Raw genomic sequence first — 15,838 nt, 5'->3', positions numbered from 1 at the left:
CCAGGGTGCCACGGCCACCCAATGCCCCTCCACCTGCCTCTAAATTATGAATAAGTCTGGATTGCTGCTTATAAAATATGAATTCGTCAAAAATGGGGGGGGAAATCACTTAGAGACACCCTGGGCTAATGGCACTGAAGGTGGGCGTTTTTTGTTTTTTGGGGGGGGGATTGGAGGAGGGCTGTTATATGAGAACTACCTGATGGGGGCGTAGACGTCCCAAATAACGCCACTGTTAAAAAGTCTTCCAAGTGAGTGCGCAGGAAGAAGAGTCCCCTGCTTCGGAAGACTCCACACCGCATACCGGGAGCCTGCCAGCCCAGAAAGCACGCGTGTCTTGTCCTCCCTCCTCCGGCTGTGCCGTGGAGGCTCCTCTCCGACGGATCGTGCTCTCAAGGCGGCTTCAACAAGCACCAAGGTTCGGTGAGTTTTTACTTCGCTTTTGAGTCCGTTATTGACCTGAATGCCACTTTTAGCCACTATAACAAATGAGATGGATAGTTATGTGGTATTTTAAAGTTTTTTTGGGGGATGAAATTAACAAGCTGTGATGGTAAAAGTTCAAATAGATCGAAAGTGTACTTGTACTAACGTAAAGGTGTTGTTTAAAACATTTTGACATTTTACCTTCTGTTTGGGTTAATATATCAGACGTCATAGGGTTTTCAATAATTTCACGTTTTATTCTAATGAACCTTAAATGATCCTTCTAAAATGCAGAGAATACAAATGCCCTGCAAAGTTAATATTTTGTAATTATTACTCCAGGTACATGGGTTAGAAGGAAAAAAAATAAACACATTTGCTGCCATTAAGGACCTTAGACGTCCAATCCATTTTAAGTGGCAATGATCCTTTGCTGACAGCCCATCCAGTCAAAATGGATTGGACATCTATCGCAGTCATTGATATCGTAACATGAACATCCCCTCCCAGCTCAAATCTATTGGACGTCAATGGTATCCTGAACAGTTCCGCCTCCCCAGTGGACGTCTGTTACGCCACACCAAACAAAATTTCCCCCTTCCTTGCCTCGTCTGTGTTAAAGTAGTATAGTATAGCGGGAGCAGACGGATTACGCTCTCACACAAATCCTCTGTTACAAGAGATTCTCAAATGAAGAGCCCTCCACCGTACTCCCGTCTGCCTCCCTCCTTTTTACATTCTCTCCCCTCGCTTTGGCTTTTTATCTGCCTCCTGTCGCTTCATGTTTAATGGCAGTTTTTTTCCCTTTTTTGCTGTCAAGACCCCTTTTTTCCGCTTGTGTTAGAGCAAGTGGTAAAAATTCAGTTTGAAGCCAACATGTGGAGAAACACAGTTCCTATGTATTGAAGTTCCTTGAGTTCCTCCACTAATAGTTTTACTTCTTGATTGGCTGCCGAGTCCCTTTTTTGAGTGTTATCTTCGACCATGAGGTCGAATTGTCTCCATGCCGAGACGGTGTGCTAAGGCTGGGAGTCAAGAAATGCTTGCCAGAGCTGTAAACCGGTCATAATTCAGGCATCATAGTGTCTAGCAGGAAACATTCTTGTAGATTACGCCTCCAAACGGGCTCAGCGGGGATCACGATTGTGGCCGGAACTATTAGAGGCTGACAGACCGATGGACTAAGCGGATGGGAGGGTAAAAGTAGAAAGACCAGAAAAAAATTCCAAGTACTAGATTTTGAAAGAAAAATCCGTAGCAGTCGATTTGCCAATCCCACGCCTACCATTCCGCGTAAAAGAAATAATTATTGCATTAATGCTAAGAGAAACCACATTAATAAAATTAAGATGAATAAAAACATATTCACTCTAGTTTTGGGCCCAAATAATGCTCAACAGTTGATATATTTTTACAACATTTAACTCATTGGCCGCCATTCCCAGCGATAAACGTCCAATCTTATTGAACTGGGAGGTTGGCAGCGAATGAACATTCCCTTATTAGATGCCAGACCTCCCAGTTCAAATGGATTGGGAGTCATTGAATGAGTTAAAATAGCCAAATGGACATTCACACTGAGGTCAAATTAGTCTTTAATTTTTAAATGCGTGAGCAATCCCTCTTTTACATAGGTCGATTCGGGATGTGCATTTGCTTAAATTGCACTGATCAGTTCTGGGGAAGATTATCAGTCCATTAGTTGATTAATTGCTATGTTTTAATGGGATGAAAAACACTCGCCCAATATTGAAGGCGTCACAATCAATCATCTATTAGATTGTCCATCCATTGTATTTATCAGTGCTAATGTACCAAGGGATATACTAGTTCTAATCATTCAAGTTGACAAAAACTAAAAATGACATCCGTATGTAGTAGAAAGCAGAGCAGGTAAGAGAAAGTACCCGTGAAAATGACAATATTAAATGGATACAATTTCATGGAACAGATATGAATTCAGATTGCAAATGTAGGTCAGTGTGTCTTGATAGTGTTTTGGCCTTTACTCACCAATGCCTAAAGATACAATTACAGTGGCTGTGAAATGTATTTTATAAATCACAAACCCGGCGAGAATATTTTTCTAGCATGTGTGCTTAAATGAGAATTGAATATATCTTCAAAAGAATGCTCGAGGCTGTAAGCTAATGTACGAAAGTTTCATAACTGATGATCTATTTCCCCCACTTTCTGCCATTTCGAGATGCACGCATCATAAGCTTTGTCATCTATTCACATCATTAGCTGAGTTAATGTTCATACACGCTAGCCTTATTGGAATTTTAACCCATTCCCAACCCTTGAAGGCCCAGTTTCACAAAGGGGCAGACGGCACATCCGTTCTTGTCAATAGCGCTGAAACGTCACACGCATCCTTCCACCGATGCCTTCTCTCTCGAAAAAGCATCTCAATCCTGTTTTCATCACAATATAAACCCGAGCTTTGGAGAAGTCGAATCTCAGCCGCTATAAATTGTCATTTTAATCGCCTGTTGGTCTGGCTCCGTCTTGAGAAAATCTCTTTGTGATGGAATGCTGACCTTGTGGATCAACATATAAATTGGATGGCGTTACAACACGCTCTCTTCCATCCTCCGCCGTGGTGAGTCCACGGTCGACGGGGCAGGAAATCACTCTCATTTCGGCTTTAATTCGTTCCGATCAAACACGTCGCTCCCAATCAGCCACGTTTGATTAGGAGACGGCCGCATCGCAGGTAATGGCTGACAGTTTCATATTTCACCATTATTGCATTACACCAATGTGTGTGGGAGAAAAGAACCCATTATTTACCACAGCAGGAGCAGACACTTTCCCAGAAGTGTGAATTCATTTTTAGATTTAGCAACTATCAATTTTTGAGGTTTTCAAACCTGCCCGTGTGGTCTTTACAGATATGGGGTGTAGGCTTCCAAAGTTGCGGAAAAACGACGAAACGCAAAGTCCTGGGAACATTTACTCCACACTGAGGAGACCTCAAGTGGAGACTAAAGTTGGGGTGTCCTACACATACCATTTCCTGGATTTTCTCCTGGGCAAAGAAGGTAAGAGAGATTTTAGAGTTTTTTTTTAAGGGTGATTCAATCTGGTGATTCTCAGTAAGGCATGTGATTGAATAGCAGTTCCTCGAACAGTTAAAAAGAGAGTCATGTGTTAGTTTTCTGTTTATTGAGGCTTCTTGACTCACCAGACAAGGCTGTAGCCAGCACTAACGACGAGGAGAGGTTGACCACAAATGATTGCTGTCAACCCTCCCAGTCCAAATAGATTGGATGCCTATCTGCACCAATGGCAGCCAATTAGTATAGAATCATCTGGTTCTACCTTATTAAATTGTGAGAAATGATCAGCGTGACACACATGAGAAATAGTTTAATTTGAAATCAAGTGGGTCTGACCAGTATATTTGCGGCTTAATGAGCTATAGCTCAAAATTCAAATATCTCCTTATTTTTTTATTTTTTTGGTGCAACTCATGTTTTTACAAATCTTCGTTCAAATAATTTAAGCAATCTCAATTTTTCTTGGCAAACGTCTAGTTTCAGATTCTTTTAATCAGTGTTTACATTTAAATGTGCAATTTATAGATGATAAACTCCAAGTACCAGGAAATCCTAACCACAACCTACGATTACAAACTATGTCAATACTTAATTTAAGAAACCATTTACACCTTCACAATTCCACATAAAATCACGTAACAAGCAATATTATATGACATTAAGGCTACAGTTTTGAAATTCGATGTCCAAATGAGCTAAAACATGGCCAAAAACAACTGCCCCGCGGGCCCCAATCTGGTCCGTGAGCCAACAATTTGACACCAATGGTTTTAGGGGACAGTCAGAACAAATGCACTGATATGGAGAAGTAATGCAACAGAATAATAATTGAATTTACGTGTCTACATGACTAGAATTAGCGTTACAAAGTAGTCACTACTTTAGTTACCGTTACTGTCATTCCGTAGATGAATATCTGTAATTATCAACTCTAATGTGAAATTAAATGTAACTATAGCAAAGCTGTATTTCCCACAAAGTAGCTCTCAGTTTGAAAGGTTGTGGTAACATTGACGAAATGTCACAATTAGATGAGGTATTCTCATTTGTCACAGTTCCGGGGAAGCCATTTGCCATGTAATTGCCATTTGGTTTTCATCCAAAAGCATTTTCTGGAAACATTTTTTGTGCCCGTGACATCTGCAAATTTTCTGCAATTCTGCTCTGTGTAGTTCCAACTTCAAAATTTGCTTCTCCAACTTAAACCAGAGAAGTGAAACGATTAGGTCAGCATCTCTGCTGAACCATTGTTTTCATACTGTGAGTGTCCTGAAGGCAAAAGGGCTTCTAAAATCTCTGTGTCTGTGCCCTCTCCCTCGCATAACATTGCTAATGCGCATTTTTCATTGAATATTGAAAAAATCATCCAGTAATGCGTGGGTGTGCGCTGCTAGCGTCTTGACAAAAGTTTTGACGAGAATCCTCCAGAGGCGCGCCGATTCTAAAAATACAAAAAAAAAATCTTCCTGTTGTTTCCCTCCCGTCTGATTGTCTACGCGGCAGAAAGACAAGCAAAACGAGGCGAAGTGCTAAGACGAACCTAACAAAACGGCTGCTCTGCCCTCATGAGCTAGCGCCGTGTACAATATGAAGCGACAAGCCGAAACAGGTGCGGGAAGCTCAGTGCAATCCTCTGCGGGTGACTTAACGATGCAACGCCGCGACTGACATGACAGCAGACAAAATGGCATAGCAAACCGTTTGCTTTTTTTTAATGCAAGTGAAACACTTTGTGAAAAGTTATTGTTATCTTCCAGGAGGCAGGTGGGTGATTTATTTGGTAAATTTCCTGATGCCGTCTTCACTCATTTGCTGTCGTTGACTGATGTAGACGTCAAATTAGTTTGAAGGGTATGCAGTCAATGATCATGTTTCATTATTATTTTTTGAATTTGATTATTTAGATTCTATAAATAAAACATATATTCATTTTCTAATGTTTTCTTTATATTTTTGGTATGATTTATTTTTAAAATGTTATTAGTAAATCTTGTTCATATATTTGTATTTTAAAATAGAAAGTTTCATTCTCTTTGAATTTGTTTAATTATATGTATTATCAAAAAATAATTCTCTAATATTTTAATGTATTTGTTTAGTGTATATTTTAAGTTTTTATAGTTTGAAAAGATTGTTTCACTCTTAATCAATATATAAAGAACTAAAATAATCAAAGAATTACGTTTTATTGTTTAATATTTTATTCAGCTCTTATTTGTTTAATTTTTATTTTCTTAAGTTTGTATAAAAAATCACATCTAAGTTTAGATTTGTTTTAATTCTTTCACGCTTCTAGTTCAAGTTAGTATTCCAAAGAAAAATATATTTGTTCTGGTATATTTAAACCCTTTTTTGAATTTTTCCATTTTTAAAATGCACTTAATGTTACATATTCCATTGACAATGACACACGTCCATTTTGAGCTATCGCCGTCAACAGCAGCCACTGAGTGAAGATGGTTATTGTGAATTGATTGTGTGTTTTGTGTGCGAGCCTCCCCCTATTTGCGATATAGAGAGCAAGAGCACTGAAGGATTATTTGATTGTTTGTGGAGATTGAGAGACCTCATTCTCAGGAAAGGGATTTATTTGTGCGGGTGTAGGGAGGTTGATATAGGCATCCTCGTGTCCATCGGTGACATTGAAAAAAAACTGCGGTCAAGTCTACGCTCTAATTCAATTTAGCTGCCATTAATAATAACATTTGCCCGCCAGGCTGACTTGATGACTCTTACGCTGTAATGAAAAACAAATATCGCAGACGCTTCCCCCTATGAGATATTGGACTGTTTATTAGACTAAAGTGGGGTTCTCAGAGGGGAGCTTGAAAGTGCTTTCCACTCAAGACTTTTGGATCTGAGAGCTTCAGACTGTCTGCTTTTGTAGCTTTATTTTTTTTTTCAACTGAGAGCTAATCTTTTAAAGTACTAGTGCTGAAACCCCAAGAGAGAGAGTACTCCACTTACTTTTTAGGTGTCAAGCGTCGTCACCAAAGAGTTGAATTCATCTACCCGGAGCATAGGGGTCAAATTCTGATTTTCGTTCCCCGAGGGGCGTCCGAATTTAGAGATTCCACTAGTTGAGTGCGACTTTGTCCATCAGAGTCTTACGAGGTCACGGTGACTCAACGTAGAATTGGGCCTGAGGGTCAGACATCTCACATGTTGCCCCGCCTCACCATAAAGCGCAAATCAAATGCCTTATTACGCTTTTATCATCCAACAGCTGCACCCTATGACACCATCTCGCCTTTAAATGTCATCTTGACTATAAAGGGCCAGAGTAAAAACGGCGACCCGAGAAGCAAAGGCAAAAAAATGTGATGATGTAGTTACCAAAAGCGGGCTAGATCAAGGAGCTTAGTGGAGAGATGCAAATATTTATCGGCTCTAGTTTGGTTGAGTGGGGAAACGTAGTAAGTAGAATATAGCATCGTAAATCATTGTGTAAGGAGGACCAAGAGTGCCAAAATTAAATCATTAAATGATTTTTGTATCACTATTTTTTTCAAGGATCAATAGATTTCTTAAACATACTTATTTCAATGTTTATCTCAATTCTGTTAATTAAATTCTAATCATTAATGTATTTTTTATTTCATTATTTTTTCCATTCTTAAGTATTCATTACATTTTGATTCATTTCATTTGTTTAAATCTTTCAGCGTTACTTTTTATTTCAACGTTAATAAAAATTAGTTTTTGTTGATTTCAATTTAGTTATATTTGTTGCAATATTTACTGTATTGTAACTAGATTTTTCCTCATTTCAATTGTTATTCATGTATATATTTCTCTATTGTGCGATCGCTCCCAGCCTTTCCCAGTCAACGGATTGACGTCTATCCCCATCTATAGCAGTCAATGACTAAATCTCACTTCTCTTCACTTCATTTTGATCAGATTTAAAGTGCCCCCTACCTTCGCTCCTCGTATGACGTATGCATCCCACTGATGAAATGTCTCATATTTCAACATCGCACATTTGTGCAATCTATTTGGTGGCGACGCCACCCCGAAAGACAAATCCATCACTTGGCGATACGCCTTCTACCCCAACGTACTTATTCAAGGCGACATGTAAACGTTTCCCGCCAGAGATGATTTAAAGAGTCGGCATGACTGACTTCCTTTCGCGAGAACATCTTTCACGTTTGTGGGCTATTTTTCTCCTAAGGAGAGGCCTTCACGCTGACCGACAACCTTCACGGTCGCATTCCCAGAGCGGTAGGTAGCTCCCGGCTCCGGCAAGCCGATTGTTTTATAGCCAACGTTTTGGCACAGATCCTTGCCTGAAACCTCTGCAAGTCATTAGAGGGCAATCTGAATAAAAAGTGAACCTCCAGCAAAGCGAGGATAAGCCTCCAGGGCGCTGTGAGCTCTAATCCCCATTCGTCACCTGGCAGGCTTAAAGCTTCCTCTCCCGGGAAAAAAAAAAGCACACTGACTGCCTGCCATGCCACAGTACACACTTGATAGTCATGCACAATATATATTCATATGGAATTATCAAAAAGCCCTAGTCACACACACCCCGATTTTAGGGAAATTAAGAGTAGAAGGTCACTAAGCCATGTGCCAAGATACTTCATATGTTCTTGGTCTGGGGATTTTTCTTGGTCTCTTCATCTCTGTCTTTCTCCACCTTTCTCATCAACTCTTGAATATTCCTCGTCTCTTGATGATTGGTTCACTGCCATTGACAACAATAGACTTGCAGCGAATAGTTATCGCCAGTCCTCCCAGTCGAGATGGATTGGGCGCCGACCACACGAGAGGCACTCATAATGAATTCCCTCAGCGACAGATGGTCTAAATGCCGCACCCTGATAACTTTAGCGCACCCGAATGAGAAGTTTCAGTGAGCTAATGGCGACTAATGACAGGATCTTTGTTCCCACCGCCGCCGAGCAACATGCTCCCCAGCTGCTAATATAATCGTTACCATGCTGCTTTGGAGACGCGCTCGCAGTTTGGTGGATAAAAGCCTCTGCCGCTTCCAAATATTTGTGCCAAGATGATGATGTGGGTTTTCCTCTTCCTGTTGAGGGAGCAATTTGTACGCATGAGTCATTTTGACATCCCACCTGTAGTATTGTGCGGACATGTTGGCCATGGTGATCTCGCCCAAAGTGAAAATGAGATGGCGAGCAATTTTTTTTTTTTCCTGTGTGTGCCTTTTAATTTATTCAGGTTATTTTCTCTTCTCCAGACCAATGCAAATGAGGCTGAATGAGAAATGTGACAAGCATTCAGGCGCAAACAAGGCCCCCCAAATCCCCCATCGTCTTCACTTCCATCCTCTCTTGCACACCTGGTTTCACTCGGTGTGGCGGCGCCGACGACAACGCGGCGACCCCAAGAGGGAGAGGCTCATAAACGTGCCCCTTCGATACCCTCCTTAGTCAGGTTTTTGCATACTCGAGGCCACAGATGAAGACGGAGTTCGAATGTAATTGCTTTTCAATTTACCGTGACGAAGCCATGTGTCGATTCTCGACGGGGAGGATCTTAATTCCACATGATGCGCTTCCACCCGCAGGAGCCTAGTTGGGAGTTGTTGTTTTTTCCCCCCTCGTCCGCCCTTTTGTCTTCCAATTCTCATATAGATACTGAGGACCAGGAATGCCAAAATACAACAAATAAATGCATAATTAGATGTTAGAATGTCAGTGTTTACAGTGCCTTTTGGACTATAAGTTGAACCTGTGTATACCTTGCACTTGCCAAAGAATCCACAATAAAAGTAGAAAAATATATAAATCGCACTGGAGTATACTTGATCCAAACTATTAGAATAATTTGACTTGTAGTCTGGAAAATACGGTATTTAAATAATTTTATGTTTAAATTTTATACACCCGCTGGATGTCCTTTCTTCCCTCTGTACACTAACAAGCTTCTTATTTTTGTCTGTCATCTCCAGAGGTGTCGGTGTCGTCCGTGCTCTGCCTGTCTTCGGTTCGTGAACTCCCCGTCCAGGTCAGGGAGCTCTACGCTCAAGGTTTCGTCCTGGTCTCCGTCCACCCCTTCGTGCACCCGTGCGGCCCTCGTCAGGCCCACATTCAGCGCCAGCTTCACCGGGCCGTGTTGGTGCGGGAAACTCCGAGGTAGGGAAACTCCGAGGTAGGCCTATTTAAAGAATGGGTTTATGCCAAAAGATCTTGAAGTATCCTATTGAATGTAATCATACCGTAATGTGGGCTAATATGCAGCAACGAGCACGATTTAAGTGATGTTACTTTGTGCCTTCATTGATGTGACAAGGAGAAGCTTCATCTCAAGCATAAGAGTCTCTGTAGCTTGCCTTCATCTTTTCATGTCAAATTACAACGGATGAGTCAAGCTTGACAAATGGTCGACTGCAGCTGGTTGCCCTAATTCTTTCAATTTTAACTTTAATTGATACACTAGCACGTGAGCTTGTTTGTGCGGGGTGAGAAGGGAAAGAAGTGAGTTGAATTTTAGAAACATCTTGCAGTGTGTTATATGTTTTTTGTTTTTATTGGTACTTGTAACTGATTATCGATGAAATTAAATTCAAGAAAGTACATTTTAAAAGGGCATTCCATAATTACTGTTAAAGATAAAGAGTACAAAATATTTTATAGACGAATGAAGTGTTTTTGTACATGACAGCAACCGACATCCAGCTCATTTAAACTGGGAAGACTGGCACTGAATGCTCATCTTTCAGTGACTAGTAAAAGAATTCAATTAAGAGAGCGTATAATAGGACGACAGGTGTCAGTCTCGCCACGGTCCATCAAGTGCACCTGTCTCCGTGGAGAAGGCTGATTACATCATCAACCGAAATTCACTCTTTCATCCCTTCCAGAATGATAATGAACACCCGCCACTCTTTCTTTTGTCCCCCTCCGTCTTTTTCCTCATACTACGGCCTTTTATCTCCACATCACCGCCGGCCCCTTTCATATTTAAAAAAAAAAAGAAAGGGAAAATGAAGGCGAGCGAGGAAAAAAAATGACAGATCAACTGTTTGAAATCGAGTGCACGATATTACCTCGGCCTTCTCCCTGACCTCATTCCAAATATGAAGAGGCATATTTCAAAACTCTTTTTATTATTATTTTCTTTTATTGTCCCATCTTGCAGCAGGAGCCGAATTTCTTTCTTTATTTTATTTTTTACTGTAGTGGGGAACAATCAACCACTTGCTACCAAAACGGACATGATTTTTCTGCTGTGATCTTGGCGGTTGAGTGATGATGAGCAAAATGTCTGCCACAGCCAATAAAGCGGGGCACACATTCAAAGTGTAATGGAAGTGGGTAATAGCAGCCAAAGGAGGCCGACTGGGCAAATGTTCAAGCGGCACGCTTGTATTTTCTGCTTCAGCAGAACAGAATGGACTTGAATTTCCTGGCAATTTGAGATTGAGTTTTCTTTCTCTGTTTGCAGCGGGGAGAAAAACCACGACAAGAGATGGTGGAGACGCGGTTTGGAGACGGATGTGTGCGCGGCGGGTCAGCAGGTGGCCGACCCGGAGGTCATTCAGAGCTACGTCAAGAAGGTAGGTTTAATTCAAAAGTAGGGATGTCTCTAAATCCCAAGTCAATAAATCGGCAATGTATTAAGAAGGGGGAAAAAGCAGTCATTTTTTTTGAAAAGATAAAAATTGTGAATTAAATTCTATTTTCTGGCTTTAAATTTACATTGCATCCTAAAACTGTGCATAAAAAGTACCAATTTTTAATCGGTGGTTGCTAAGGAAAGTAAAACAAAACAGATGCATCTACAATACAAGGCATTGAATCGATAAGATCATAAGTATTTATTAATCAACCCTGAGAGAAAGTCGTCGACGGATGAATATCATTTCGACTGTCAAATTAAAACGATCCTATCTCCGGTTTTCCGCGGTTCATCGCGCCAACTCTGCAAATCTGCACTTTCTAAAAATGTTGACAACATCCGCTTATGTGAGAGTTTATTTTGTAAGGCACTTTAGGACTCAGAGTAAAGCTCTCCTTAAGAACGGTAACAGAGTGCTATAAGATAACGTCACCACATTTTCAGTTCCAATCGCTGTTATTAACGTAACATTCCACAAACTTGTAGCTGAGACCAATGATCGCAGCCAGCCCTCTCTGTCAAAATGGATGGGATTTCTATCCCTGTCAATTGCACTGAAACATTATTGCCATTGTTGCGACCCCCCCAACATCATCAAAATTGTCCCTCAGCCAACAATGGGAAATGAAAATGTGCTCTTTTGCCTAGATTTGCATCTGAACGCCCAAAGAGCACACACAAAAGGAAACCTGATTGGATAGAAAATGCATCACAGCGTCTAATGTGATCCGCTCCAGCGGCGTGATATGAATAGCCAATCAGATGAGAGAAGCGGGAGGCTTCTCGATAAGCATCCACACTGATTGTGCGAGCGTGTGCGTTCAATTTTTGTCATCCTCGCCAGCCCTCCCACTCTCAATCTGTCGTACACTTTTTACGCTCGTGTGCGTTTTTTCTCCCCTCTGTTGTGGGATGATCGGATGACGTGTGTGACAGGGGAGGACGTGGCTCATTATTGGGAATTTGCCGTCTAATTTTGCTCCCATCGAGACCGTCGGGCGAAATATCAAGTGACAAACGCAAACACGCACATACGCGCACGTGGACGGCCACGGATGAGCTCCTTTTGTCATTTGAATATTTGATCTTTGCCCATGATTAGCATGCTTCTAATTCAGCACCTCAGCATTTGTATGGGTGGAAATGAGGCTCTCGTGTATAAAAGGTGGATTACGGATGTCTTTTCTATTGAAGGGATGGATCAATGTGTTAAATGATGTGATATGTATGGAAAACGTCTGTATGAATATCATATCAAAGATGGAGTAGACTAATGAGCTGCTTTGTAGTCATTTTAATGTATAGTGGGTTTTACCTTCACCGATAGGCTTTTCAAGAACGAATGAATGCATTATTAAAACTGTATGTAATGAGACGGGAGTTTGAAAATTTTTTCTGAGTAGGATTAGTTTTCGGCAGGCCAACATTAAAAAAAAAAAAAAAAAGTCAAACGTAAATAAAAACATTTAGGCACTGTCAATAGGTCTTCAATATGGTTGGTCATTTGCTGTTGTTATTTTCCCGCAGATCCAGGATGTGTCAGAACAAGGCTTGATGTTTGTGGGCTTCCTCCAACAACCAGGAGGTGCGCCCTTTTTCTCCGCCAACTGGGACCCTGATGATTTATCCTCTTTGCACTCTAGCCCTTCCCCCATACACCGACACCAACCGAGCGCTAAACCCAGCCCAACAGATCCGTCAGAACCACGCCGTGAAGACAGCGTCTCCTTCGAAGCCTCACAGGTTGATCACGAAAGCATCCAGGATGCCCAAGTCGACTGTTCGCGAACCAACCAGGAAGGTTCTGATGAACAAATTCAGAATTTACCCAGAGAGGAGCTGGAAGAAACAAACCGGCAGCAAAGTCAAAAGAGCAACCCACCCGAACTCGCGAATTCCCCGGAGTGGCGCTCCCAACTTTCAAGTCAGCAAAACGGATCAGGCCCGGACCCGACTTGGAACAATAACCACATTAGCCTGAAAAACACAGAGACTAAGAAGTTGGAACCTTCATCGCAGGCCCGTAAGTAACCGACTGTTAATTATTTTTTTAAGAATCTCATGATAGGTTGTCCATCAGCGTCAATGACGCCGATTAAGAAAAAGTGGCGTCTGTGCAAAAAAAAATGGAATCTGCATGTTCACTTGTAGGAGGAATGCAGCTGTTCGCCTTATTCAACTCAATGGGAGAACTCAACACGTCTTTGAGGTTCTATTCGCTCCGAGTGCCTTTGCGGGTTGAAAAAGAGGCGGGGCTTGTCACAGACGTCGATGGGGATTGGCTGGACCACATGACTCAGCATTTTACCAATGGAGCTCAACTGATCGATGGATTTTTTCACCTCAGAGATGAAAACGGTAGGCAGCCTTACACGTCGATGAACATATTCACAGAGTATACGCTGTGGCAGTTAGTAAAAGATTTTTCCTTTCTCCCCAGATACCGGCATTTCATCCGTAGACAGCGTGTTCATTTTTCACAATTCCACAGAAGACAACGCATGCACCTCTTTCGACGCCATCGTGGTAGAGCAGTGGACCGTCATCAACGTGAGACCTTCGGACATTCTTCTACATTATGAGTAGATGATTTCATGTGTTTGTTTTGATCAGGGCGTGGTGGTGAAGGCGGACTACGTCCCACTGCTTCAATCTCTGGCACCTTACGGATGGAGGCTCATGTGTGTGTTGCCCACTCCTATTGTCAAGAGCAACAGGTAAACACTAACTTGCGTTGATTCATACGATAAGAGAAAAAAAGTGAATGCTGAGCCAATTCAAAATTCTTCTAAATCATTTGAATAAATATTATAGAAAACCCATTCTATTCATCATACTTTCAAATCACCAAGTCAACAAATTCCATCTTTAAAAGCTTCCAGTGTTGAATGACAAGATAATTTTAACAATTGCCTATAGATGGGGAAAAAAGCATCAAAGATGAGTAACAACATCTCAACTCTTCTACATTCTGGCATTTCACATTCTTACAGCGCCAACTTTACCAGATTTTACTTTCCTAATGAGCACTGCTACAGTATCTTTTTTATTTTTGCAGTCTTGCCTCAGTTGTATAAGGATAAGTGCTGACAGCCTCACCCGAGTAACACAATGGAGATCTAACGAATCGTGATCATTCGCCGGATGTCTTAACATGAAACCACTTTTTCAATCTGTCAGCCAAAAGCGCCACTGCTGATCTCTTCCCCTTGTAACCTGTCGTGCTTCAAAACAGGGCTGCCGACAAAAGAACTAATTTTCCAACGCATCATCACATTCGCGGGAATAAAACGGGACGCTTCTTTCCCTTCTTTCTGTCTGCAGTGATGGGAGTTTGTCGACTAAGCAAATCCTTTTCCTTCAGAGGCCCGTTTTGCAACGCAAGAGAAAAGATTTCAAGGTTGGTTGCTGTCTTAGTGGTAGCTTTGACTTTACATTATGTTGCTAAATAGGGAATGTACAATTAATCTAAATGGCGTCTAATAATAGACAAACGCCTCGTGTCGTAGAGAAAGAAACGTCAGCGAGTGGCTTTGTTGCATTTTGTCAGGTGTCTTCAGGGAAAGCGAGAAATAAAAAAAAGATGAAATGTGTCAAACGCCTCCATTTTATATCAGATGCTGAACCTCCGAGGTCGCCAGAAGACAAAAAAGCACTCGTTCGCAGACATGCTTGAGGAGGGCGAGGACAGGTCGCTCGTCACCGAGACGGAGATGGCCAAGTTGAGGCACTTGAAAGAGGACGAACGGACGGAAGGGTGGCGCCAGGAGGCCGAAAAGGACACCGGGGAAAGGGAACTATCTTTTCACTCAGGCAGTCTAGCGTCCATCGAAGAGGAGACCGATGTTGACGCTATGCAAACGTCCAAGTCGGTGAGGTGGACGGACGTGTGTCAGAGAGACTGCGGAGGAGTCAGAGTTGAGGTAAAGACAGACGAGCGCATTAAACAGCAGCTTTTTTCTGGCGTCTGTTGACGTATCAAGTGCAAACGGGAGATGAAGAGATTGCAGAGATGTTAACGTTTTGTGTGTTCAGTAGGGAGGGACAATACAACTCCTGGTTTGAGAAATCAGAGCTATTTAGAATCGATATGGAGCAAATTCATGTGGGCCATTTTCAGCCCCTTGTCAGAATAAGTCATTTTTGTTAAGGTTTTCTAATGGAATACATTCTCACCACAAATGAATATATGATATTAGAATTTAGAACCCACCAATGTTGTTAGTGGAGTTACTGACCAGTTTATTGGGTTAATCTGGAATTTATGTTAACAGCCAATCTGCAATTACTTTCCCACAAACAGCTGCCATTGATTGAATGCTTGTGAATGATCGCTGCCAACTCCCAGTCAAAATGGAATGGACATCTATCACTGTCACTGTCACTGAGCTAAACAAAGATACCAATGAGTGAATTGGTTCTGGAATCATGTAAGTGTGCCTAATAGTGTGACTAGTTTTTTTTTTTTTTTTTTGAGAATTCAGCCCTAAAATGGGAAATGTTTTGTGCAATTTGCTGCTTTTTGTTCATGGACGTACTTACATGAAATGAGCTTTTTATCCGCTAAGTATTTTGTCGCCAACTTTGCTACTGTTTCAGTCATGTGCACTACACTTTGACAAATTAGCCAAATGTAAAAAAATACTTTGTGTTACTGTGGATGATGGATGTATTTAGGTAAATTTCAGGAATGGTGTACAGTGCTATTTATTTCTTATTTTCTTCACCACGTGTGTATCTTGCAAGAACTA

General features: G+C 41.5%; 1 protein-coding gene across 3 annotated transcripts in view; it reads left to right on the top strand.

The window, feature by feature from the left end:
- The first annotated feature begins 171 nt into the window (after positions 1 to 171).
- Positions 172 to 15,838, top strand: part of rftn1a (raftlin, lipid raft linker 1a) — a 26,748-nt gene continuing 11,081 nt past the window's right edge. The window contains exons 1-11 of one of the 3 annotated variants that reach the window (XM_077590975.1): positions 172 to 423; positions 3,324 to 3,473; positions 9,418 to 9,601; positions 10,914 to 11,025; positions 12,615 to 13,110; positions 13,239 to 13,445; positions 13,528 to 13,637; positions 13,701 to 13,804; positions 14,412 to 14,487; positions 14,705 to 15,010; positions 15,391 to 15,517. In XM_077590975.1, coding sequence (XP_077447101.1) covers positions 3,326 to 3,473; positions 9,418 to 9,601; positions 10,914 to 11,025; positions 12,615 to 13,110; positions 13,239 to 13,445; positions 13,528 to 13,637; positions 13,701 to 13,804; positions 14,412 to 14,487; positions 14,705 to 15,010; positions 15,391 to 15,414 — 1,767 coding nt within the window. In that variant the 5' untranslated portion in view covers positions 172 to 423; positions 3,324 to 3,325 and the 3' untranslated portion in view covers positions 15,415 to 15,517. Of the gene's footprint in view, positions 424 to 3,323; positions 3,474 to 9,417; positions 9,602 to 10,913; positions 11,026 to 12,614; positions 13,111 to 13,238; positions 13,446 to 13,527; positions 13,638 to 13,700; positions 13,805 to 14,411; positions 14,488 to 14,704; positions 15,518 to 15,838 lie in introns of all 3 variants that reach the window. The other 2 variants (XM_077590973.1, XM_077590972.1) reach the window with 2 other exon arrangements.

The sequence above is a fragment of the Stigmatopora argus genome, chromosome 21, assembly GCF_051989625.1.
Source record: "Stigmatopora argus isolate UIUO_Sarg chromosome 21, RoL_Sarg_1.0, whole genome shotgun sequence".
NCBI classification, from domain to species: domain Eukaryota; kingdom Metazoa; phylum Chordata; class Actinopteri; order Syngnathiformes; family Syngnathidae; genus Stigmatopora; species Stigmatopora argus.
This window is presented reverse-complemented; position numbering and strand designations above follow the sequence as displayed.